The 23,053-nt window shown below is 57.4% G+C and overlaps 8 protein-coding genes across 8 annotated transcripts; 4 read left to right on the top strand and 4 right to left on the bottom strand.

Moving 5' to 3' along the window:
- Positions 1 to 604: 604 nt before the first annotated feature.
- On the top strand, positions 605 to 1,093 carry VTJ04DRAFT_375 (uncharacterized protein; the record flags this gene model as incomplete). The annotated part of the gene is made up of 1 exon (XM_069361684.1): positions 605 to 1,093. One exon carries the CDS (start codon positions 605 to 607, stop codon positions 1,091 to 1,093), a length of 489 nt encoding a protein of 162 aa, XP_069222985.1.
- A 431-nt stretch (positions 1,094 to 1,524) lies between these two features.
- On the bottom strand, positions 1,525 to 4,671 carry VTJ04DRAFT_374 (uncharacterized protein; the record flags this gene model as incomplete). Its single annotated transcript, XM_069361673.1, has 3 exons — positions 1,525 to 3,866; positions 3,934 to 4,089; positions 4,419 to 4,671. 3 exons carry the CDS (start codon positions 4,669 to 4,671, stop codon positions 1,525 to 1,527), a joined length of 2,751 nt encoding a protein of 916 aa, XP_069222984.1.
- Positions 4,672 to 7,757: 3,086 nt separating this feature from the next.
- On the top strand, positions 7,758 to 8,186 carry VTJ04DRAFT_373 (uncharacterized protein; the record flags this gene model as incomplete). The annotated part of the gene is made up of 3 exons (XM_069361662.1): positions 7,758 to 7,765; positions 7,861 to 7,930; positions 7,992 to 8,186. 3 exons carry the CDS (start codon positions 7,758 to 7,760, stop codon positions 8,184 to 8,186), a joined length of 273 nt encoding a protein of 90 aa, XP_069222983.1.
- A 53-nt stretch (positions 8,187 to 8,239) lies between these two features.
- Positions 8,240 to 8,831, bottom strand: VTJ04DRAFT_372 (uncharacterized protein; the record flags this gene model as incomplete). Its single annotated transcript, XM_069361651.1, has 3 exons — positions 8,240 to 8,420; positions 8,468 to 8,721; positions 8,805 to 8,831. 3 exons carry the CDS (start codon positions 8,829 to 8,831, stop codon positions 8,240 to 8,242), a joined length of 462 nt encoding a protein of 153 aa, XP_069222982.1.
- Positions 8,832 to 9,204: 373 nt separating this feature from the next.
- VTJ04DRAFT_371 (uncharacterized protein) lies at positions 9,205 to 14,867 on the bottom strand (the record flags this gene model as incomplete). Its single annotated transcript, XM_069361640.1, has 3 exons — positions 9,205 to 10,599; positions 10,656 to 14,718; positions 14,797 to 14,867. The coding sequence occupies 3 exons, from the start codon at positions 14,865 to 14,867 to the stop codon at positions 9,205 to 9,207; spliced, it is 5,529 nt and encodes a 1,842-aa protein (XP_069222981.1).
- A 945-nt stretch (positions 14,868 to 15,812) lies between these two features.
- VTJ04DRAFT_370 (uncharacterized protein) lies at positions 15,813 to 18,134 on the top strand (the record flags this gene model as incomplete). Its single annotated transcript, XM_069361629.1, has 1 exon — positions 15,813 to 18,134. The coding sequence occupies one exon, from the start codon at positions 15,813 to 15,815 to the stop codon at positions 18,132 to 18,134; it is 2,322 nt and encodes a 773-aa protein (XP_069222980.1).
- Positions 18,135 to 19,259: 1,125 nt separating this feature from the next.
- Positions 19,260 to 21,169, top strand: VTJ04DRAFT_369 (uncharacterized protein; the record flags this gene model as incomplete). The annotated part of the gene is made up of 5 exons (XM_069361617.1): positions 19,260 to 19,599; positions 19,841 to 20,041; positions 20,105 to 20,202; positions 20,338 to 20,565; positions 20,684 to 21,169. The coding sequence occupies 5 exons, from the start codon at positions 19,260 to 19,262 to the stop codon at positions 21,167 to 21,169; spliced, it is 1,353 nt and encodes a 450-aa protein (XP_069222979.1).
- Positions 21,170 to 21,749: 580 nt separating this feature from the next.
- VTJ04DRAFT_368 (uncharacterized protein) lies at positions 21,750 to 23,040 on the bottom strand (the record flags this gene model as incomplete). The annotated part of the gene is made up of 2 exons (XM_069361606.1): positions 21,750 to 22,817; positions 22,870 to 23,040. The coding sequence occupies 2 exons, from the start codon at positions 23,038 to 23,040 to the stop codon at positions 21,750 to 21,752; spliced, it is 1,239 nt and encodes a 412-aa protein (XP_069222978.1).
- Positions 23,041 to 23,053: the final 13 nt, after the last annotated feature.

Genomic DNA, 23,053 nt, shown 5'->3' with positions numbered 1-23,053 from the left:
AGGCAAACCCCGCGTTGCACATGCGCGCTCCCCAAGTATGTACTAGTCTGCACTCCAATGCCGTGCTATGCCATGTAACCCCCCTCCGGCCCCCACGGGGGTGCTACCATTCTGCGATTCCGGAGGATGGAGCTAACTACTGTGGTAGTAATACCAGAGACTTTCATAAGTCACAGCAAGAGCCATTATTTACCGGTGGCCAAGTGTTTGGATTTGGACATGCTTCGGTCAGCAAGTCGTTCTTTTGTGCAGACAGATACGTACCTGACCTATCTACCAACTGCTCTAGTTACAGCCACGAGACCAGACACATACGAGACCCATGAGTATCTCAAATGTAATTATATTATAGATTTGTCACACAATTATGTACGCAAGCCAACTACCTATGTATACGGCACAACCACACATCAACATAGGGAAAGAGATCGCTGGGACTAGACCGGACCAGATCGGAAAACAAGGGAGAGAGGACCGACCAACAGGTTGACAACATCATTAAACTTCAACAGGCGACAGGACACTTACCTTTCATACACCACTTCTCCGTCAGGGCAGATACCCTCTCACTCACTCAACCACGGAGATGACCAAGCCTCGCAACATGGAACGAGCACAACACAACACAACAACACCAGAACTGGAACGGAGGACGAGAAGGAGGATGAGGAAGGAAGGAAACCAACTCTGCGAAAGACAACCCCAAAACAACCAAAGTCATCATCAATCATCATCATCAATCATCGAAAAAACTCAAAACAAAGTCTATCCCGCCACAACAACAAAACAACAAACAAAAAACAACCAACACCACCACGAAACCAACCACAAACCACCCTGCTCATCAATCAATCATATCCCCACATCATCACCACCACCTACCACTACCACTGAACCACCTCTCTTCCCCAAACCACCCGTTTCCGATCCACCCACCATCCACCATCACGTAATAGCCTCGTCCACATTATGTACCCAGTCATCCAACCATCCAACCATCCCCCAACCAACCAACCAACCAACCCCTACCCTCAAGTCATCCTCCCCTAGACAACAACACCAACCGACCTACACTCCCAACCAAACAACATAATTACAACAATAAGAAAAACCACCAAAAACCACAAAAAAGCCTTCCATCTTGTCATAATACTTCCTCGTACCATCATAAAAAACACTGTCGTATCGTGGGTTGTGGAAACATGTAGGGTAGGTGGGTCGATCGAGAGGTAGGTAGGTACTTAGACAGACATAAATAGCGGTGGCGGCGGTGCGAGGAGAGGGCAAAACAAGGGGATATAAGATATAGTTCGTCGTAACAGGCATTATCGGATCCGCGCGGGAGAGGAGGGACAGGTGGGAATCAAAGAAGAACAGGACGAAGAGGAGGGGAGGAACGCGCGGCACAGGGGGACTATACACAGACACAGACCAGATAAACAACGGACAGACACATACACAAACACACGCATACTCGAAACAGCCAGCCAACAAACACCCAACCAACCTAGCCCTCGGGCAAGCTTATTGCGCGCCCCTCGGCTCCGCTGGCTCTTGTGTCGTCTGCTGCTGCTGCTGCTGCTGCTGCTGCTGCTGTGTTTGTGTCTGCGTCTGTGCAACCGGCTGCGTCTGCGTCTGCTGCGCGAGCAACAACCCCTGCAAGTTCTGCGCCGGCATGGTCTGTGCCGTCGGCAACGGCGGCGGCAGACCCGCATGCTTTCCTCCCTCCTCCTCAGTCGAGCGCTTCAAATCCAAGCTTTTGCCCCTCGTCGACAGCGACGAGCTGCTCTGCACCAACAGGCTCGCCCCTAGCGCTGCCCCACCATTCCTGACCCCCGGGGGCGATTTATTCCGGGCCCTTTGCTCCACGTTCTCCTTGTGCTCGCGGTACTTGTTTTTGATCCACGCCGAGATCTTGTTTCCGTCGTCTTTTTCCTTGTCCTTGCTTTCCTTGCTGGATACCTCCGTCAGGGGTGGTTCCATGGACGTGTTGATGGTCGTGCGATCCGATGTGTCGCCGCTAGCCGTCACGCTCGGGCCAAGCTTGCTGGAGCTGTTGAGCGAGGTGCCGCTGGCCGAGGCCGTGTCGTTGGATCCGAGCGGCACGGCCCGCGGGGAGGCAAGGGGAGGCGGGATCGGCTGGGATGTCGTCGATGGTGGTACGACGTCCTCCTTTTTCCGAGACAGCCGCCAGCGACGCTTCTTTTCCTTGTCGTTGTTGGGCGTTTCAGGGACGGGGACCTCGGGAGGGGCCGTGGTCGGCGCCGGCAGTGGTGCGGCATCTTCCACCACCTGGTCGATGTCCGAGTTTTCGTTGAACGAGCTGTGTAACGACGTCGGCGGAGACCGCTTGGACTTGAGCGGTGCCTGAGCGCCGCTGGGATGCAGGGTAGACGCGCCGGGAACGGGTTGGGCAGGGTCGGCATGGGTTGCCTTGCTGCCGTCGGCACCATGGGCATCCGAGCCTTCAGGAGGAGCCGGGACGCTGCGAGGCGGAACACGCATCTCTTGCGGTGTAGGTTCCAATGACTCTGCGTCCGCCTTGGTAACCGACGGGATCGCCTCCAACGGGTTTCCTATGTCGGCGTTCGGGGACACTCCGCCGTGGCTGAGCGACGCGGTCGAGCTGTGAGCGCTGGGATTTGAACTGCCTGGGATGCGCTTCTTCTTCAGCTTGTTAGGCTGACGAGTCAATTCTCCGCTCTCGCTCGAGCCCATCCGCTGAAACAAGATGGGCAGTTTCCGCTCCTTGGACGGAGTTGTGGTCCCAGGAGTCAAGGTACCTGGTACCGGGCCCGACGGAGTTGTGGGCTCCGAGAGCTTCTCGTGGGACTTGTTGAGGTTCGGAATCGAAATGCCCAGATGCGAGGGCGATGGACGCGCCGAGGCCCCAGCCGATTTCCCTTCTTCCTCTCCGGGTGTTGCGGCCTGTTCCACAACGGCAGGCGGAGAGTGCACCGGGTTGATGGGAGTCAGCGGACTCAATGGCGGCCCATCTCGAGGGGGGAATCGACCCTGCTGCAAGCTGGGAGACTTCTTCGGGGGGACGGTGTTGCTCCTAGCCAGGCCGCCGCCTGTCGGCGTTGTAGAAGTCAGAGCCGGGCTCGCGGGGCTCGGGCATCCGTTAGACTGGTACGATCGTCTAGACGACGTCGACTTGTTCCTGCGGATGGACCCCCCTCTGCTGGCAAGACTCTCGCCGCCGACGCTCCCGGTCGAGGCGGACCGGTGCAGGCCGGGCTTGCGCGTCGGGGTCGCGGGGGGTTTGAGTGCAGGGGTGCCCTTTTGCACCTCTTCGACCGTCTTTTGGTCGGCAGCGGTGCCCTGCATACCAATGAGGAAGTGGTCCTGGTTCTCGATCAGGAAGATGATGACGGATTGGTTCAGGCGGTATTCGTCCGGGGCCATGGCGTGGTTGGGGTGTGATAGCATGCCGGGCTGGAAGATGGCGGCCAGGTTCTGCGCAGTCATGCGGTTCTGGTCCGACTTGGCAGCGAAAACGGCTAGAAGGTCGAGGATGTAAAGCAGGAGCTGGCGATTGAGCGGCGGCAGTTCCGTGATGAGCTCCTGGTAGCGCCGAATGGCAGCGTCCATGTCGAAGCCTTCGACAAACTGGGGTCCTTCTGCGGCGCCGGGGATGGTGGCTCCCTTGAGCGGTTCCCGGAACTTCTCATAGAGGTCCAGGGGAACAACAGGCTCGGGGAGGTCGTTGAGATAGCGGCGGAGGACATTGGCGGCGTCGTGGACCGTGTAACCGTCCCAGACGAGTCCCTTTCCATAGCGATCGGGCGAATCAAAGATGGTCTTGAGTTCCTTGATGCGCTTCTCGGAACCGTTGAGACGGAAAATGCCCTCGACCTCGGTGGCTTCGAGTTGTCAGTACAATTCATTCATTCCATCCCGAGTCCCAAGGCAGGGGTGATGATGACCCACCCCTCTCTTTCAGAAAGACTCCGCATTTGGCGACCACGATAGGAACGTAGCCGTAGATGTAGCTCTTGCCGTCCTCGTCGACGAGCGAGATGGCGACGTTGGCATAGGTGATGCTCTGCCGCAGCGGGACGCCGAAGATTCCCTGGGGGCGGGGTTCTGTTGGAGTTAGCAGAGGCCTGGCACGCATATGTCTGCGACCGAAAGTACGGACGGCGCGGGCTGTCCGCGATATTTGGTCCAGGATGCGGGCAATCCACTTGGGGAGGGCAAAGGACCGAGTGTGCAGGGAGCTTGCTGGAGGAAGCGCTTGCTTCCCCAGCTTGTCCTGCTCCTCGAGGTGGCGCAGAGCGACTTGTCGAAGGGAGCTGATGATGGGGACCGCTTGGCCAGACCGTCCATGTCCTCGGAGAATACGGTATGTTTCCTGGTGGGCTGGACGCGGGGGAAGACGTAAGTGATGGATACAGAAGACGGGGCTGATATACCATTCTGCTCCTGATGTTTGTTCTTGAAGCCCTTCCACCACGACTTGAGATCGCGCTTGCTAGGAGGCGAGACAGCCGAGTTCGCGTGATGATGGTGATGATGGGATGAAGAAGCAGCGGCGGGGGTCGAAGGAGGGTTGGCGAGACTCGAGCGCCAGTTGTTCGGGGGAGGTTGTTGTTGTTGTGGTTGTTGTTGTTGGTGATGTTGCGAGGCCCCCGGCTGGGTAGCCGGAGCCGGTACGGCGGAGGTCATGGGTAACGGGGACGGGGGACCTGGTGAGACGGTGCGACGGGAGAATGTCGGACGGAGGCGGAGGGGTCGTCGGGCTGCCGCCGCGGGAGTGGCAGCCGTTTATCGGATTTCGGACACGGCCAGGATGGGTCGGGGTCGTGGAGAGGATGGTGATCGGATGGGATGGTGGTGCTGCATAAACGAGACGATGGCCGGCTGGGATGGAGTCGGAGCAGCAAGAGGAGGGAACGCGGGGCGTACGGGAGCACCGAGAGGTAGAGAGGGAAAATGGGACCGCAGAGAAGACGGGAGAGGTAATGAAGGACTTGGAGTTGGTGTCTCTGGTGGACACTGCGACGCGACGCAGCGTGGTTTAACGACGTCGTTGTTCGCGTCTCGGCAACACCTCAGTCTTTGTCTGGTGGATGGCAGACGACGCGATGGTTGGGTCAAAAAAAATGTGGATGAAAAAGAATAAGTTAAGAATGAAGAAGAGGACGTCGAAAAGGAAAGAGTCGCGTAATGAAACTCGGTGGTTTGGGTCGGTAATTTTATTTGCAGATGCGACAAGACGACGACAAGGAGGACAAGTCGCAGGTGCACGAGGTGGTAGGTAGAGGTAGAGGTCGAGGCAGCGTAGGACGGTGGTGGGGGGTAGTTGAGGATTCGGGTTTAGGTTGGAGGTTCCAGGGTACAGGATTCTGCTTGGATGCATGACCCCAACCTGGAAAAATGGGGACAAAGCTGAAAATGCTCCGGCCAGTGGCCCAGCGAGGTGCAGTTGCCAGCCCAGTGGAGTTTGATGCTGGCCTGTCAGAGCGCCTAGCGGTTCCAGGTTCCAGCGGAGGCTCCAGGGTTAGCGGGGCCCCTCAGCTCCAACACTAAACTCTCCCCCATCCAATTGTCTCCAATTCGGACACCTCAACTGGAAGCTCCGTAGGTGTGTCAGGTCATGAGGTGAGCTGCCACACAGGAGGTGGCTTGTCTTTTTCACCATCTTCTCGAGGTTTGATTCTGTGATATCTTGCACCCGACTTGCCGATTATCACTTTGGATTTCCAGGTTATAGTAGCACAGCCTGTCTTGTGTCTCCTGCCATCCATGGATCTTGTTTCTTTGGAATTGACCCATGTGTTCTCGATCAAGGCCGCCGAGGACCGCTCCCATGCCTGCCTGACCTTACTTGACACAAGGCAGCATTCATCAACTGAGCAGATACCGGCTGTCGTGTTCATCATCACCCTGGTAGTAGGGTGGGTAGGCAAAGAAACCCGCACTCCCGATCCCGGCATGTATGCAACTATGTGCCGTCCATGTGGATGGCCAGGGCATGCAGCCTCATCAAGGGGTACAGCAGAATAGGTATCAAAGCTCCCGCCTGACATCAGCACGGCAGAGACGCGGCCGACGAATGACGCAGAGATGGCCGGATTCTTCGTTCGCCTTTGTCTTCAACAGGAGCAACACGATGGACAAGGCATATCTGGTGCCCCCATTTCCAAAGAAAGCACAGACTCTCCACACTGAGCGGGGTTTACACGACTACTAGCTACTAGTGTAGTTTGTTCTGCAGCAGCACAAGCTGTCGGATTCGGGTCGGGGTCGAGTAACCCTTCTCCCGCACGTGCGAGCCGTTTTGACTTCTAGAAAAGACCCAATGGCTCGAGGGTCTAGCTCTTGTCCGACAGCGCCAGAACCGAGGTTAAGCGCCTGTGACATTGACTGCATACGCACATCTCTGTGCAACCTAGAAGAGAAAATCAAGGGGCAAACCGAGAAGAAGCTTGAGACGCGAGGCAATTCGTACGGGGATTCATTCCTTCTAGCCAAGAGGGCATTGTCGTCTCCAACAGTTCGGCTGACGGCGGCCACAGCCGAAACCTCATCCGCCCTGTCGGTACTCGCTCCTTGCGTAGTGCGGTCCGGCAACTATTTATTGCCTTACTACTAGGCGTTATTCGCCGCCATTCAGAGGCTCACAAAACAAAACTTTCCTCCTTCAGCCATCGGGCCACGAGCTTGCCACTCCGCGTTCGCCGGGTGGCCCGGGGGACAAGGTGGACAGCAAGGCTGATAACACATACCAAAATTAGAAGTGCCGGCAGTGAAAAGGAAGCTTGCGTCAGACTGACACGAGCACAGGGAGTTGAAAAATCGGCCGGCCGCCCACCAGAAGGCCAAGGCCGAGTAACGGCTCCCGTCCGTCATGGCATCCGGTGCCGTGCGACCGGACATGACACAGCTTCCATGCTGGGCGGGTGAAACTTGATCTCAATAAACCCTTGCCTGCCGATCTTGGGGATGTGTTCAAGATGTGTGCTCATCTCGATCCCGAGAAAGAGATAGGCACCGGCTCCAGGTACCTGCCAGCTGTGTACTCGGGGCGCTGGAGAGATGAGATAGCCCGGTCACTCACACCGCAAGCTTGCCACTCTAAACGCCTCCAAATCCCAGCATGTATGCGTGACCGCAAGCCACAAACAGCCCCCCGGCTCCATAGGGACAAGTGAGAAGTGACGCCCGATACGAACCGCCGGGCGAAACGTCATAGGCCCAGTGACACAGCCCGTCGGCGGTCTAAAGAGGCGTCCAATTGGCCTTGACTCCGTGCCGGCGGCTGAGTGCGATTGAATTATGAGATCAGCCGCTGTATTTTGCGGTGAAGTAATGGGAGCTTCCAGAGAGGGAATGAGGGAACGAGCGAATGTGGTTTGCTGAATTGATGAAGCGAAAGGTCGTGTTCATATTTGTTTACTCGGATGTCTTCACTCTGGTCCGGGGAAGAGGCAAGGCTTGGGACGGAGCTCTGTCCGAAGTGCTGTCGGCAAACAAGTTAATAACACAAAACCCGAACCCTGGCGCGTAAATTCCCCGACGGGAAGACTGCATGGCACGGACAAGGCGGAAGAAGCCTCTGCCAAGCCTGATTCACCGCCCGCCCGATCCGGAAACCTGTCAGACGTCCCCAAGGCTGTTTGAATTTTGTTATCGCAACCATTATCAACGAGCACCTAACCTTCATTCATCACCATCGCGAACCTCAACCTCCCGAAACCACCAACTTAATTCACCACCCCATTATCCCAACCCAATCTACCACCACAAAAATGGAAGGGTAATTAAACCCCCCTCTTCCCTCCCTGCCCCTCCCCCATTTAGACAAACATCCTCAAGGACTCATTCAACTAACCCCTCCTCCTCTCATGGCAGCCTCACCGCCGCCGAATCCCGCGAACTCGAACAGCGCCTTCAAAAGCGCCAGGTCAAGGAGTTTATGACTGTCCGTTTCCCCTCCCACCTCGAAAACTAGCAGTAACTCTCTCTAAACCTCAAACAAACAGGCCTTCGGCAACCTAGTCGACTCCTGCTTCTCTTCCTGCGTCGACGACTTCACCTCGCGCGCCCTCTCGAACCGCGAGACGGGCTGCCTGAGCCGCTGTGTCGCAAAGTCTATGGCCACCCAGGCGCGCCTGGGTGAGAGGTTTGCGGAGCTCAACGCGGCTATGACGGCGGAGATGCAGCAGAAGGGGCGGTAAAAAAGAGACAGAACAAAGGAACAAAGGAGGGGCGCAACAAACTGCTACGGCTGCTACTGCTCTTGCGGTTTGATGAGCGGGGGTTTGTTGGTCGGTTGATTGGTTGGTTCGGTGGTTGGGAAGCAAGGGGAGAAATGATTTCGCACGCTCTTTTGCTCAGATAGCCAGCCGGTCATGATGATGAATGGGGGTGAATCTCCCATCCAGTCTTGACCGGTTGGTTTATAGATTGAGCTGAAGAGAGGAGCAGAGAGTGTGAAAGACTGAGATCCAGACACTACCGTGTTGGATCTGGCTGGGAATGGTCAAACCAAACCCAAACCCTACTCTCGATTATCGGATCACGACCGATCCGCTCAGAGGGAAACACACAAAAGCATTGTACTATTATAACGACCTTGAGTTTCAAAGGACTTGGGACAGAGGTCGGGCAAACGGATGGGTGGTACGCGGGACAATATAGAAGGGATTGGTCATGATGATGATGGCTACCGGAACCTAGTTGGGCTAGTGGCTCGACTTGGGCAATATAATGCTTTCACTCCTCTCACCCTCTCTGTCCCCGTTAAGTGTAAAGGCGTGTCTGGTTAGATAACCAACGACGTCCAACTCTCGTACCCAGATAGGACATACCAACTGGGCCATTCCATCGGTATGGACTAGGTAACCAACCCTCCTGACAACACAACCGGACGGGCCGACATATCACAACCTGAAGCACCGGAAACCAACCAAGACAGATCGAATAGGTATCACACAAGCAACAGACAGAAGCCGGATACGTACTATGATCAACTCAAGAAATCACGCCAAACAAAAAAACAACCCAATTCTGAACCAAAACAAAAACACACACAAAAAAAAAGAACTATCATTACCTGATGACGACGATGATGATGTGATCCACCATCCTTCAACCAACGCCCAGACAGAGACAAACAAACAACTTCCAACTACCTTCCCTACTACTTCCCACCATCGCTTCACTACCCGCAACCTAAATACCTAGGTAGATCGTTCATTCCCCCTCCTCCGCCAACACCTCCCTAATCCCCTCCAACAACAAAACCGCCTTCTCCTCCAACCTATTCTCGCACCCTTCCGCCCCGCCAGCCGCTGCTGCACCTCCCGCTCCGGCACTGCCAGCTGCACCACCGGCACCCAAAGGCTTCTGGCTCCTCCACTCCAGCTCCCTTGGCCCCATCGGCAGCAACCGCTCCCTCAGCACCTTCCTGCTCGCGAGCCAAAATTCGACATTCTCGAGCGCCGCCGCCGCGTCCCACGTCACCTCGGGAATGTCGCGGGGGTTGTTGGCCCTCAGGGCCGCCAGCACGCGCGTGAGGAGCGCGAGGGAGTGGACCTCCGAAATCGACATGAGCGAAATGAAATGCGACGTAACGTCGCTCTTGGTAGTCGTCCGGGTCAACCCGGGGGCTTCGATCCTCCCGGGCGAGGATTTCAGCAGGTTCGGGAACTGGTTGAGCACAAACGCCACCTCGGGGGCGACCGTGGCGCCCAGCGCGCCGAGCACGTTGAGCAGCAGCGGCAGCACGCCCTTGGCCCAGATGGCGTAGCACCGCGCGGCGCCGGCGTTGTCGCTGAACGGGCCGACGTTGGGCCGCCGCATGAACCCGGCCAGGTTGGCGCTCGTGAGGTGACCCAGGACGCCGTCGCAGGCGATCTGCTCCGCCAGGGCAGGCAGGGCGGAGAGCTCGAGCAGGAGGAGAAGCGCGAGCTCGCCGTAGACGGGGTCGCCCTTGTCCGCGATGCGGTCGGCCCACGAGAAGAGCGAGGTGGCCACCTGCAGGACCTCGTGCGAGGACATGATGTTGAGGATCTCGACCTGGCATTGCTCGATCCCGGGAACGCTGAGGCAGGCTTGCAGGATGGCGGTGATGAGGGCGAGGTCTTCGGGGGTCGTGGCGGCGTCGGGCTCGTGCACGAGCGCCGCGAGCGTACGCAGGGAGCGCGCGACGACGCGGTCCAGCGTGGTAAGGACGAGCTGGGTGACCGCGACGGGCCGGTCGGATTTGGAGGTCGGCGGGGAGTTGCTGGAGTGTTTTGTCCCGCGGAGCGTGACGAAGAGAATTTTCAGCAGGGTGCGAAAATATGGGACCTGGGCTTTGCTCCAGGGCTGCTCGACGCCGTTGATGGTGGCGGTCACGAGCGAGAGCAGCTGGGTGATGTCCCTGGGCAGGAGAGAGCGGTCGGCGAGCCGTTGGAGCAACGTCAATGACAGGTTCGCACGCGAGTGTGCGAGCATGACAAAGATATTCTCAGGCGGCTGCGGCCGTTGGTTCGAGTCCAGGCACTGCTCGGCCACCTGAAGCATCTGCTTAGCAATGGTCTGGTTCTTAGGCAATAGACAAATGCTAAGCTCGAGGAGCAGGTACTCCCAGGCATGGAAAAGCGCCTAAACGAATGTCAGCGATCTGATATCTAGCCATTACTTCACATGTGAACACTTACCACTTCAGCCTCCACAAGCGACAGGTTCAAGTTCGCCGTCTCCATCTCTCGACGGAACCCGTTCTGCTTCGCGCCCACCCAACCAGCATCGTGACCGAGCATGGCCTCGGCAATGTCAAGCGCATAGTAATACTGCGGGCCCAGGTCACGCGGTGCCAGCAGCGTCCGCTTGAAATCGTCGACCGAGCAGCCCGGGTAGCGCTTCGCAAAGTTTCGGGCAAAGTTGGCGTGCAGCGACGAGTTGTAGTCGGCCACGGCGACGCCGGCCCGTAGGAAGTAATCCAGGTCGTTGACCACCTGTTCGGCGAAGGACTGCTCGCGGCGCATCTGGCGCAGGTGGTACAGCTGCATGGCGAACGTCTCGGCAATGTAAGCGGCGACTCTCGCCTGGTAGCACGCCTCGGCCGGGTCGGCCTTGGCCACGACGGCAGGGGGCTTGAGCTCGCGCACGTAGGAGCGCAGGTCGTCCAAGAAGCTCCGGTCCTTCTGCATGGCGAGGATCGTCCAGGGCCAATAGTTCTGGGCCGACGTGAAGAAATCGAGGACGGCAAGGCTCTCCTGGCTCGAGATGGTCTTGATCGAGCGCAGCTTGGTCAAGGCGGCCGAGAGGACAGACCCGGCTGTAAGCTGCGAGATTTTCATGTCCCCCTTGAGGGCTTCGCGCGGAGTCTTGCCCGTGAGCAAGCAATTCGCCATCCATTGCTGGCGATTCCGCAGGATGGTAGAGAAGAACTTCCAAGTGCTGACCACCTCGGGTATCCTATCGAAGGGCTTGTCCAGCTGGGACGCAATCTGAATAAAGGAGCGCGAGAGCTGCGGCCCCAAATACCCAAGCAGCGATGGCGGCTCGCCGCTGCTTTTTCCAGCGCTCTCGACAAGCGTGCTAAGGAGCGAGATGACGGGCATACGGAAGGAGTGTTTGACGGCGGGCAGCCGCGCGATGACGGCGGCCGACTTGAAGAGCTGCGTCTGAATGATGGTGCTGTCCTGGTTCAAGAAATCGGCGACGCGCAGGAGCGTGGTAGCAAAAGAGAGCGCCGACGTCAGCCGGTCCGACACGATGCGGGTCCGGCGCTGGTAGAGGGTTGAATCGGGGATCTGGATAGCTACCAGAAGGGTGGCCAAGAGGGGCTGGAAGCGTAGGGGACTCGACGACGCCGCGAGAAAACTCTCAATGACGTACCCGGCCGCGGGTAGCAGGGGCCCCGTCAGGCTCTTGGGCGCATCTGTCGAGCCGACGCCGTGCGTGTAGGTGATAAGTTTTTGGAATATGTCGACGACGTCGCGCATCAAGACGCTGCGGTCAAGCTCGGACGGGAATCTCCACGTGGCCGAGCTCTCAAACACATCGAGCGTGGTCTGGGCGACGGCAAGCGAGACGCGTGAGATGATCTTGTCCGAGGCACCTACCCACGGGTTCTCGTCGCCCCTAGCACGGTTCCCATTGGTACCGTTCACCCCGGCGCTCACCATTCTCCTCTGCACGCTGCTCGTCATGGCGTTGTCGACGAGGGCCGAGAACAGCCTGATGGCAGACAGGAGCAGGTCAAATCTCTCGGCGAACATGTCGAGGGTGGCTGTGATACGCGACAGGCGGCCGGAGCGGGTTTCGCTGCTGATGAGGGCGGACCGGCCCATGTAGGCCCAGACGCGACCAGGACGGACGGGAAGCACCGCATACAAGAACTGGACGCACGAAGTCAAGACGGCGATCATGGGGCCGTCCAAGTTTGCGAGCTCCTCCTCGGCGACGCTGTCAAGCGTATCACAAATGATGCCGACGATATCGCGGCCGGGTGAGAGCAGACGACTCATCTCGGCCAGGATCTTCTCTCCCCTGTCGGGGTCTGACTTGGACGACTTGAGGGTCTCGACACGCACGACAGTTGTCAGGAGAGAAATGGCCTCAACCAGCTCGTCCGTCCCCAACAGGCGCAAGCCAGAATCGAAAGCGTCCGGCATGAGGTTCACCTCGAGCCGCTTCCCCAGGAGGGCCAGGGTGGAATGCTCAAACTCGAGCTTCGCGACCCTGCCAACATCTGTGACGAAGCGGCCGTAGGTACCGGCTGGCACAGTACATCTCTCTTCTGGCTGGAAGCGGCGATTAGACTTGGCGGTCGCATCAAATAAGTCGATATCCCGAATCAGGCGGAACGAGTTAGTATTATCTTCCTCGAACACAAGCTCGTACGACCGGTCCCACCGGGGGTCCCAGTCAACAGTCAGGCTTGGCGTCTTGACCAGCAAGGACGTGATGGTCTCGGAGGTTTCCTTGTCCGAGATCAAGGCAGCCGACAAGATGCGGCAGAGGGACGCGAAGGGAAGGAATTCGTAGGGGAAACGGTTTTGCGATTGAGAGGTGTATTGAACGTTGAGAGCATCGTCGGTCAGCATACGGGTATGGATGTCGAGGACGGAACGGCTGGAGGGGGGTTCGGGAGATATGTCCCAGAATAGGCTGCCGCCATTGAGAAGAGCCAGGAGACAGGCAAGAGGCTCTGCCTGGTAGCCGACGTAGTGAGCACTGCGCTTGAGGAGGTCCTGGAAGACGAGGCGGGCACGGGCGCCGAGGACCGGGCGGAAGGCCGAGGTGGGGCCGGCGCCCAGACACAACGACATCTCCGTCATGACATCGTAGACCTGGCCTCTGGTCGTGGCGATGCGAGCCATGGCCTCGGCGGGCTCGATGCTCCTCTCCAGTTGTTGGGAGACAAGGAAGAGATCGTAGGAAGAAGCCTCGATGGAGACTATGCTTCCAGCCGAATTCCTCCGCTGACGACCGGACGTCGGTTCGTACTCAAGCTCAAAGCCGGCTTGGGCGCGTTGGTTCTGCAGCAGATCCCGGCGCTCGGCGCGCTCCTGATATCCCAGGTGCATCTGGTGGACGATGAGGGACCACGCAAACACAACGGGGAGGGACGTGACGAGTCCGGCTGCTGCGGCGGCAGCGATGGTGGTGTGGATCTGGGTAAGAACATCGGAAGACGAGAGGTAGGGGTCCTCGGTATCTAGGAGATCGACATCCTGATCCAGGTAGAGCAGTGCGCGGTCGATGTTCAGCAGCTTAAGCGAGATCACGGCGACCATACTGCGCAACGGCATCACCAGCTCGGCGATGGGGTCGATCGGGGCGACGACAGGCTCAAAGAACTCGCATGTGTCCATGATTTCGAACCATTGGGTCACGAGGGCCGGAGGCGCGAAAATGGAGGCACCAAGGTCGAGGATCTGGAAGATGAGCGACATGGCATGGACGGCCTCGGCGGCGGCGGTCCTGATCCAGTCGACCTGAAGTTGATCCGAGAGTAGATCACGGAGGGACTCTGGGAGCGTCTGGGTGCGCCGGAAGCAGTCCTCGAGAGTGCGCATGTAGGTCGGGGCGAGGGCGTCCAAGCGAGTGGTGTCGGGCACATCGGCCGTTTCCAAGAAGGCGAAAGCATCGCGCAGTATGTCGGTTCGCAACTGGTTCAAGCCGGGGCCAATTCCAGACAAGCGCGAATGCAGCAGGAAGGCGAGAAGAGCATCGGCGACGGCGACAAAAGAACGGCGCTCGCAGAGATAGGTGGCTATCAAGCGCTGACGGCGGCGAGTTTCGGTCTCGAAGTCGGCCCAGGCGGACTCGGGATCGGTGGCGCCAGCAACGTTCACTAGGGCCAAGACGGCAGATGCCTGGGCATCGCCAACACCGGCGGCTTCCTGAATGTTTGCCAGATCCTGTGTGGACATGGGCCCCGTCAGGTGGCTATGGGCGCGCGACTGGAACTCGATCAGGACGACGCGGAGGGCGGCGACCTCGTTGATGTCGAGGGTTTTGCTCAGCCATTTCGCGTCGTTCTTGATGGTGTCTAGGTCGTAGGGGTCGTTAGGGGAGGGGACAACGTTGATGGCGCCTGTTTTTGTCTCGAAATCGAGCTTGGACTGGCTCGTCGGAGGCTCGAAGACCACGGACGGGTCCTTGAGGAGCTGGTGGACGTAGGCATCGCGGAGGAAGGCCGAAACAGCAGAGCTGGCGAGACGGTCGTTTGCTAGGTCTTCAAGGGCAGAGGCGACAATCCTCCAAGAGCTGGGGAAGAAGAGAAAGATGAGGTCAGCCTGGTGAATTGCCTGAGAAATGCAAGCCAACAACTGTAAACAAACTTACAGAATTATCCTGTCGCCGTTCAGGCACTGGTCGAGGGGCGGAAAATACGTTCTATCGGTGACGGTAGCCATTGGCGATGGTCTCCATCCGGGCCAGATGCGGCCGGGGCTGGAGTTCTCGTCTAAGCGGCAATCTGCAGTGAGATGTGGCGGGAATGGGGTGGGTGGCAGAGAAAAGCAGCCCGAGCCCGACCTGACCTGGAAACTTTTTGGAGTGTTGATTGATGGTTTGTTGGAGTTGCATCCGCTGCATTGACGTGCCTTTGCCAGGTCAACGCGGCTTGAGCTTTCTTGCCAAGAAGGGACGGAAAGCAGCAGACCCACTGGCTTCAGCTCTTTGGTCTTGGCATCCAGCTTGACCTTTTTCTTATCGATAGCAGCAGTCTCTCTTATCTCGTCTTATCTCTCGGATGCCTGTCCTGGAGATTCATTCATCCCTCGTCCCTTGCACTCTTCCGCACGCCGCAGACCGGGGATTTGTTTCTGGCGGAACCGAGTCCGGATGCTCCTTTTGGCCTCCGCTGACTCTTCCCCTCCAACCCCTCCATCGGCTTACTACACAGGATTGTGCTGTGAGATACGATCCACCTGCAGCTGGCCGTTGCAATTGATTGCCATCCGGCTGCAGCTTATGATGCGCCACAGCATTGACACGCCGATTATTGTGACTTCATGAGCCTCGACGACTTATCTGTCTTACACCGTTGCCGTCGACGGCCGTGCCACCCGCTGTGACTCGGTGACTCACCCTCTGATTTAAAGACGGCCGAGCCATCCCGGGACCCAATTGCACAAAATTGGGAAACGTGGATTGTCTTTCTTGTTTCTTTGTGCATCATCTCTCTTCTTTCCATTTCATCCCAATTCACTTTCATCTCTCTCTTCTCCGGGTCTCCTCCGAAGTCGGGATACAAACGGCCATCAGACACAAAGAGAAAGTGAACAAGGTCAAAACGCCAACGGCCAGAACCATCTCCACCCTCGTCGCCGTGACTCCTTAGACCCCAGGCCGTCAACATGCCTGCCGCGGCGGACATCATCGACTACTCGCCGCACGGCGCCGAGCCGTCACCCCTCATCCCAACCGCCTCCAACCTCATCCTCATCGACAACTATGACTCCTTCACCTGGAACATCTACCAGTATCTCGTGCTCGAGGGCGCCAATGTGACCGTCTTCCGCAATGACAAGATCACATTGGACGAGCTCATCGCAAAGAAGCCTACTCAGCTCGTCATCAGCCCCGGGCCTGGCCACCCCACCACCGACTCGGGCATCAGCCGCGAGGCCATCAAGTACTTCGCCGGCAAGATCCCCATCTTCGGCGTGTGCATGGGTCAGCAGTGTATCTTTGATGTCTACGGTGGCGACGTCTGCTATGCCGGCGAGATCTTGCACGGCAAGACCTCCCCCCTGACTCACGATGGCAAGGGCGTCTACGAAGGCCTGGCACAGGGCCTTCCGGTCACCCGCTACCACTCGCTGGCCGGCACCCACGTCACCCTGCCCCAGTGCCTCGAGGTCACCTCGTGGATCGCCAAGGAAGACGGTTCTAAGGGCGTCATCATGGGCGTGCGCCACAAGGAGTACACCATCGAGGGTGTCCAGTTCCATCCCGAAAGCATTCTGTCCGCCGAGGGCCGCCGCATGATTAGGAATTTTCTGTTCCTGCAGGGCGGTACTTGGGCCGAGAACGAACGTCTCCAAAAGGAAGCGGGCGTGAAGAAGGAGGTTGCTATTGCTGCCGCCGCACCCGCTCAAACGAACGGTACCAAGCCCAACCCCGCCAACAACATCCTCCAAAAGATCTACGCTCACCGCCGCGCCGCTGTCGCCGCCCAGAAGCAGGTCCCATCGCAGCGGCCGTCTGACCTCCAGGCCGCTTATAACCTCCACCTCGCCCCGCCCCAGATCTCTCTCGTCGACCGCCTCCGCCAGTCTCCCTTCGATGTGGCTCTGCTTGCCGAAATCAAACGCGCTTCTCCCTCCAAGGGTGTGTTCGCTCTCGACATTGATGCCCCCTCTCAGGCCCGCAAGTACGCTCTCGCCGGCGCCAGCGTCATTTCGGTCCTTACCGAACCCGAATGGTTCAAGGGCAGCATTGATGACCTCCGTGCCGTGCGCCAGGCCCTCCATGGCATGCCCAACCGCCCAGCCATCCTCCGCAAGGAGTTCATCTTTGACGAGTACCAAATCTTGGAGGCCCGGCTCGCCGGTGCCGATACCGTGCTGCTAATTGTCAAGATGCTTGAGACAGACCTCCTCCAGAGGCTGTACAAGTATTCGCTCTCGCTGGGCATGGAACCACTTGTTGAGGTCCAGAATGCTTCTGAGATGGAGATCGCTGTCCGCCTCGGTGCCAAGGTCATCGGCGTAAACAACCGTAACCTCGAGAACTTCGAGGTCGACCTTGGTACGACTGGCCGCCTCCGCAGCATGGTGCCCAAGGAAACCTTCCTGTGCGCCCTGAGTGGTATCAGCTCGCATCAGGATGTCCTTGACTGCAAGCGTGATGGTGTCAATGGCATCCTCGTCGGAGAGGCGATCATGCGCGCGCCAGATCCTTCCGTCTTCATCCGCGAATTGTGCGCCGGCCCATCCGCTGCATCCTCCAAGCCATCACCCAAACCTCTACTCGTCAAAATCTGCGGCACTCGCTCTGCCGAGGCGGCCACCGAGGCCATCCGTGCCGGCGCAGACCTCGTCGGTATGATTCTCGTCCCTGGCACCAAACGGTGTGTCTCGCACGAAACCGCTCTGGCCATCAGCGCGGCCGTCCACGGCAGCAAGACCGAGGCCGCTTCGTTGTCAGACGAGTCGGCCCAGGCGTCTCCCCAGGCAGCAGACTTTTTCCCTTACTCCACCGAGCTCCTCCGCAAGAAGTCCCCTCTACTCGTTGGCGTCTTTATGAACCAACCCCTCTCCGAAGTCCTTGAAAAACAACGCCTCTACAACCTCGACATTGTCCAACTGCACGGCGACGAGCCGATCGAGTGGGCTCGTCTGATCCCCGTGCCCGTCATCCACAAGTTCCGTCCTGGCCAGCCGGGGCTGGGTGTTAGGGGATATCACGCCCTGCCGCTGCTTGACTCTGGGGCCGGGTGCGGAAAGACGATTCCCACGGAGGCTGTGGTGCCGGAGTTGATTCAGGACCCGCATCTGCACGTCTTGCTGGCGGGAGGGTTGAATCCGGAGAATGTGAGGGAGGCGGTGGAGGCGCTGGGGCCGTTGAAGGAGAGGGTGGTGGGCGTGGATGTGAGCAGCGGGGTGGAGGTGGATGGGAAGCAGAGTTTGGAGAGGATTAGGGAGTTTGTGAAGGCTGCGAAGGCAGTTCGGTGAGCAGATTTATGGGGGGGTGGGTTGGGTGGTAGGTAGAAGTTGGAATAGACATGAGTTTCAATGATGTATTGATGTGTCCGTCTTGATGGTGAACCGTGTGAGCATGTGTCCGTTGTTGAGTCAGGGGTTTCTTGAGTGTTGCCTTGAGTGTCCAAGTTGCCGTATCAGACTGGAGTTACAATTTTCTTTGTGTTGACCTTCGCTCTGTGGGTGGAATCAGACTTTTTCTTTTCTTAGCTCTTCGTCTTCCTCAACCTCCTCCTCTTTCACTTCTTCCCGTTCCTCATACTCATGTTCCTCCTCTTCCTTTGCTTCCCATCTTCCCCATTGCCACGCCATCACCACGTCCAATGCCTTGAAGGAGGTTGCTCTCCAAGACCCCATCCTCAACCTCACGTCTTCCATTCTCAAATTCTCCTCTTGCGAGGTACCAAAATCTCACAGAATTAACATCACAGCTTCTCTTCCCATCCCCATTACTGCTAAATTCTACTCTCACTCTACGTTTTTCCTTCCCTCAACTCTTCTCGACTCTCCACGTCTGACACAGTCCTGCTCATACCAACGGACTTGTCACTTCTTAATTTCACCTTTCGGCATTTGTTCGTCAGACTTTCTGAACCCCTTCGTCCTCCATCGTTCGTTCTCGACGAGGTTCACTTCCACTCTTCTTCGGGACACGCTTATTCTTCTTGACCAAGCATCTCTACCCCTTTGTCGGACAGCTTTTACACAACCTGACCGCCTCAGCCACACCTTACCCAATGCCTAGCCTCAAGGGCAACCAATTGGTCACTCAGAGATTCTGATACCAGACGGTGAGCTTATCTTCCATCCGGGGAGAGGTGAGTTGGACAGCATATCAGCCCACCAACAACAAAATTGAGAATCCTCGGTCCTCTGATCCAGACAAGCTGGCCACCACTCATGCTGACGACATCATCATCATTAGACATGGATTGACTTGACGAGCACAGACAGAGCAAGCTACCACTAATACCCAACAGCTCAAGACATCTCCGGGACCAGCACAGTCCAACAACACTCCTCAAAACCTCAACCCATACCCACAAAACAGGCCTTACCTAACCATCCCAATCTTCAGCTTTTTCCCACAAGAGAGCAATGGAACCCAGCCGGTTAAAAATGGGCAACCCCAAACCCATCTTCCGCAACCTCGTCATCTCCGGCGTCGGCAACCTCCAGCGCCCGGGCGGCAACGGACAGTTCACGGACAAGAACATCGCGCGCTGGGTCACGCTGCGCGGCGGGATGTATCTGCGGCCCGGGGTGGGGGTGATTAGCCCATCCTCCTCTGCGGAGGATGGGGAGGATGAGGAGAAGGATGGGGTTGGTGCAGGGAGGAAGAAAAATGGAGGGAAGAAGGAAGTGGATGCAAAGCTCCCGGAGGAGGTGACGCATCTGGTTTGCTCAAAGGAGACGTTTTGGGAGATGGGGGCTGTGGGTGAGTCTTGCTTTCCGTTTTGTTGGTTTCTTTCTCTTTCCGTTTTCTTGTTTGATTGTTTTGGGGGGTTTGACGTTTTGGGTTGTTTTCTTCACTTCTTCTTTTTCGTTTTTCATCATTGATGTCCCCCATCTTGACGCTGTTTGGATTACCGTTGCCCCTATCCACTGTTTGTTTACTTCAGGGGCACGCCCCCTAACACCTCTCATCCGCATGCCAACCTCATGTACTAACATTCTAGGCACAGTCCAAGAAGCGCTCAAACGTAAGAAAGTCGAGATTGTCGAGCTTGACTGGCTTGAGGACTCGGCGATCAACAACCGGAGGGAACCTACATACAAGTACTCCCACCGTCGAGCGATGGAGAAGGGGCGTAAGAGACAGCTTCTGCTCAAGAAGTTCGAGGAGGGGATCAAGAAGGGCATCAAGGAGGTCAACACAAGTGAGTTGGCTTCTAGCCGTCTGTCAAATGCGCGGAACGTAGCGTTGCTGACAAAAATGTCAGATCTCTACCGTGTCTATATGGATGACACCTTCTTCTCGTACGAGGTGACCATCACCAGGGAGGACGAGATCGGAAACACACAGCGATATGTCCTCACGGTAAGTCCCCATCCATCACCACAACCACTTTTCCTCCCCTTGGGGCTCACAACCTCTCATCAGTCACTTAACCTTTTTATATCCATCCCATCTCATCCTGACCATATTCCCCCACTAACCCTTCCTCCCAACCAGCTCTACGAATCCTACAACTCCCGCCCCCACATGTACTGGTTTGTCGCCAAGTTCTACAAAAAGAAGGGCGACTCGCGTCCCAGCGTCTACCGCCCCAGCATCGCCGCTGGAATGCTCTGCCGCGAGTACGGCAAATTCGCGTCCTTCTTCGAGACCAAGACTGGCATCCCCTGGGAGCAGCGCCTCGTCAGGCAGGGCGTGCCGGGCAAGTTCCAGTACCAGCCGCCGGTAAGTCACTCACACCTGGAGCCTCCATCTACTCACTACCCGAGGGTAGACATGTAGGAGTAGGTTGCATGGCAAAGAAGAGGAAGAGATGCTAACACGCAAGCTACTCGTACATCAGACGGGAGGAAAACCCCTCGGCTGGGTCCCCCCCGAGTTTATGCCGTCTTCACCCGTCCCCGTCCCAGCCACCCTCCCTGATCATCATCCGACCTCCTCTGCAGTCAACAACCTTCTCCTGCAGGAGCAACAGCAGAAGCAACAAGACCAAACCCAAGGCCACCACCAACCGGCACTCCAAGCCGGAGGATCATCAAACGCATTCAACCTCCTCACCCTCCCCACCCCATCCACGTCGTCGTCGTCATCCTCCCCCTCCCTTCACAGAAACGACGACGACAGCACTTCCCCCGGTACAATCACTATTACCACAACAACACTAACCACAAACGCAACCCTGCTCAACAACGACGACGACAACGACAACATCGCTTCCCAGGATCATGACGGAACTGGCCAGCGACAACTGTCCTTCCCCATCACTCCGCCTACGGAGGCCAGGATGGAACTCATCACGCCGCCGCAGACGCCGCATGCGACGGAGTGACTCAGTGGAGCGAGTGTGTTATGGGGGAAGGGAGGTGATCTAGATACTCCGTGATGGCGGGTACCAGGGCTAGGATGGTTGCTATGGTGGATGGTGAATTGGGGGATGGATAGGAAGCAAGGAAGGAGAGTCAGGATTGGGGGGATGGTGGCGGAGGGTTTTCAGAGGAGAGTTTGCCCTGACTTTCTCTTTCCCGTTCATGGCTTCTGAGACAAATCGTTGCTGTTTTATATGCATTATGAGTATACCCAGCGAAGCGCCATCATCATCATCACTTAGCATGAACAAGAATAACTCAGTCCTGAGGTTTCTCTCATCATCATTCTACTTCATTCCATGTCCATTGATGACCAGTGACTTGAGGATTGGTCTGTCTGCTGTTGCAGTACCTATTACAAACAATGACAAGACCCCAACGCCGATGAGATAAACTGCCAGGTCGTCCATCCCATGCTATGTAAGTATTCCAAACATACATCTTAATACGACCCATTACCAATTCAAAGTAAACCCGACCAAAACCACACCCGACTACTCTTTATCCCCTCCCCAGACCCAAGCAAGTACGCTGACACTCGAATCAAAACCTCAACTTGGGCAACACAAAAACCACCAACACCAACACCAGCATCAACCCATACACCATGGCGTACAACTTCATCCGCCCCAGCCACCCCTCCTCCTCCGCCATCCGCTGGATGGCGCCCATCTTCTGCCCCACGGCGCGCATCTGCTCGCCCGTCCTCTCGATCCCCCGCCCGGCGCGCTCGACCAGCTCGCGGTCTTGGTCGAGGGAGGCGCTGAAGGCGTGCGACGAGGCCTTCAGCTCCGAGGCCAGCTTGAGGATGGACTCGGACAGCATGTCGTGTTGGGCGCGGTGGTGGTCGAGGATGGCTTCGGTCGTGGAGATGACGGCGGGGTCCTCTTCTTTTTTAGAGGAAGAGGAGGGGGCCGGGAAGAGGGAGGTGGCGGTTGTGGTGGCGGTGGGTGCTGGTGGTGGGGTGGGGGTCGGTGTTGAGGAGGTAGTAGTGGTGGAGGAGGGGTGGTGGGGTTGGCGGGCGCGGAGGGTTTGGGATGTTGTTGTTGTTGTTGCTTGTGGTGGTAGTGGCGGCGATGTCGTCGTTGTCGCCGTGGTTGTTGTTGTGGGTGGTGGTGTTGGTGGCGTTGGTGGTGCTGAGGTTGAAGCCGACTCTGAAGGTTGCTGTGTCGGCTCTGGCAACTGTGTAGGGGGCTGGTGTTCTTCCTTCTCTGACGGAGACTGTGATGGCGGCTCGAGAGGATCAGCAGTGCTGTTTGATCGTGATTGACGTGGCACCAGCAAGGGCTGTGACTCTTGCGGCAAAATTTCAGGCGACCGGGCGGACGAGTCCAGGCTCTCGCTTGGGGTGGCTATGATTTCGGCCAGGATGTCTTCGCCGTCCGAGGTGTCTTCGTCCCCATCGGCCCAAGCGCTAGCGCCGCTTGTATCGGCCGAAGCGGCGGCGGCAGCAGCAAACTCGGCGAGGTCATTCAGGCGCTCAGAGAGCTGATCGAGGAGGTCCCGCTTTCGAGCCAGATCGGCATGAATGTCCTGTCGGCCTGGGTGGAACTTGATGGCAAGATTGTCTTGCTCGAGCTTTGCGAGGAGAGAGCGCGCATAGCTGATGTTCTGGAATATGTCAGTTCCGAGTCTTGCATGCATAATGGAGGGCATATCGTACAGCATGGGCCTTTTCTCTCTCGAACTCGCTCTCGCGCAAACGAGCCTCTCGTTCGGCGTCGGCGTGCAGGATAGTGCGCTGAAGACGGCTCAGGAGCAGTGTCAAGTCGGTAAGAGGGTCGCCTCGCCGGGGGGCAGGCGAGACGACCATGCCGTGTATTAACCGAGCCATGGTTGTTTACGGA

Source organism: Mycothermus thermophilus, assembly GCF_041956435.1.
Source record: "Mycothermus thermophilus strain CBS 625.91 unplaced genomic scaffold VTJ04scaffold_1, whole genome shotgun sequence".
NCBI lineage: Eukaryota > Fungi > Ascomycota > Sordariomycetes > Sordariales > Chaetomiaceae > Mycothermus > Mycothermus thermophilus.
The sequence above is the reverse complement of the archived record's forward strand: the minus strand, read 5'-3'. Positions and strand labels throughout refer to the sequence as shown.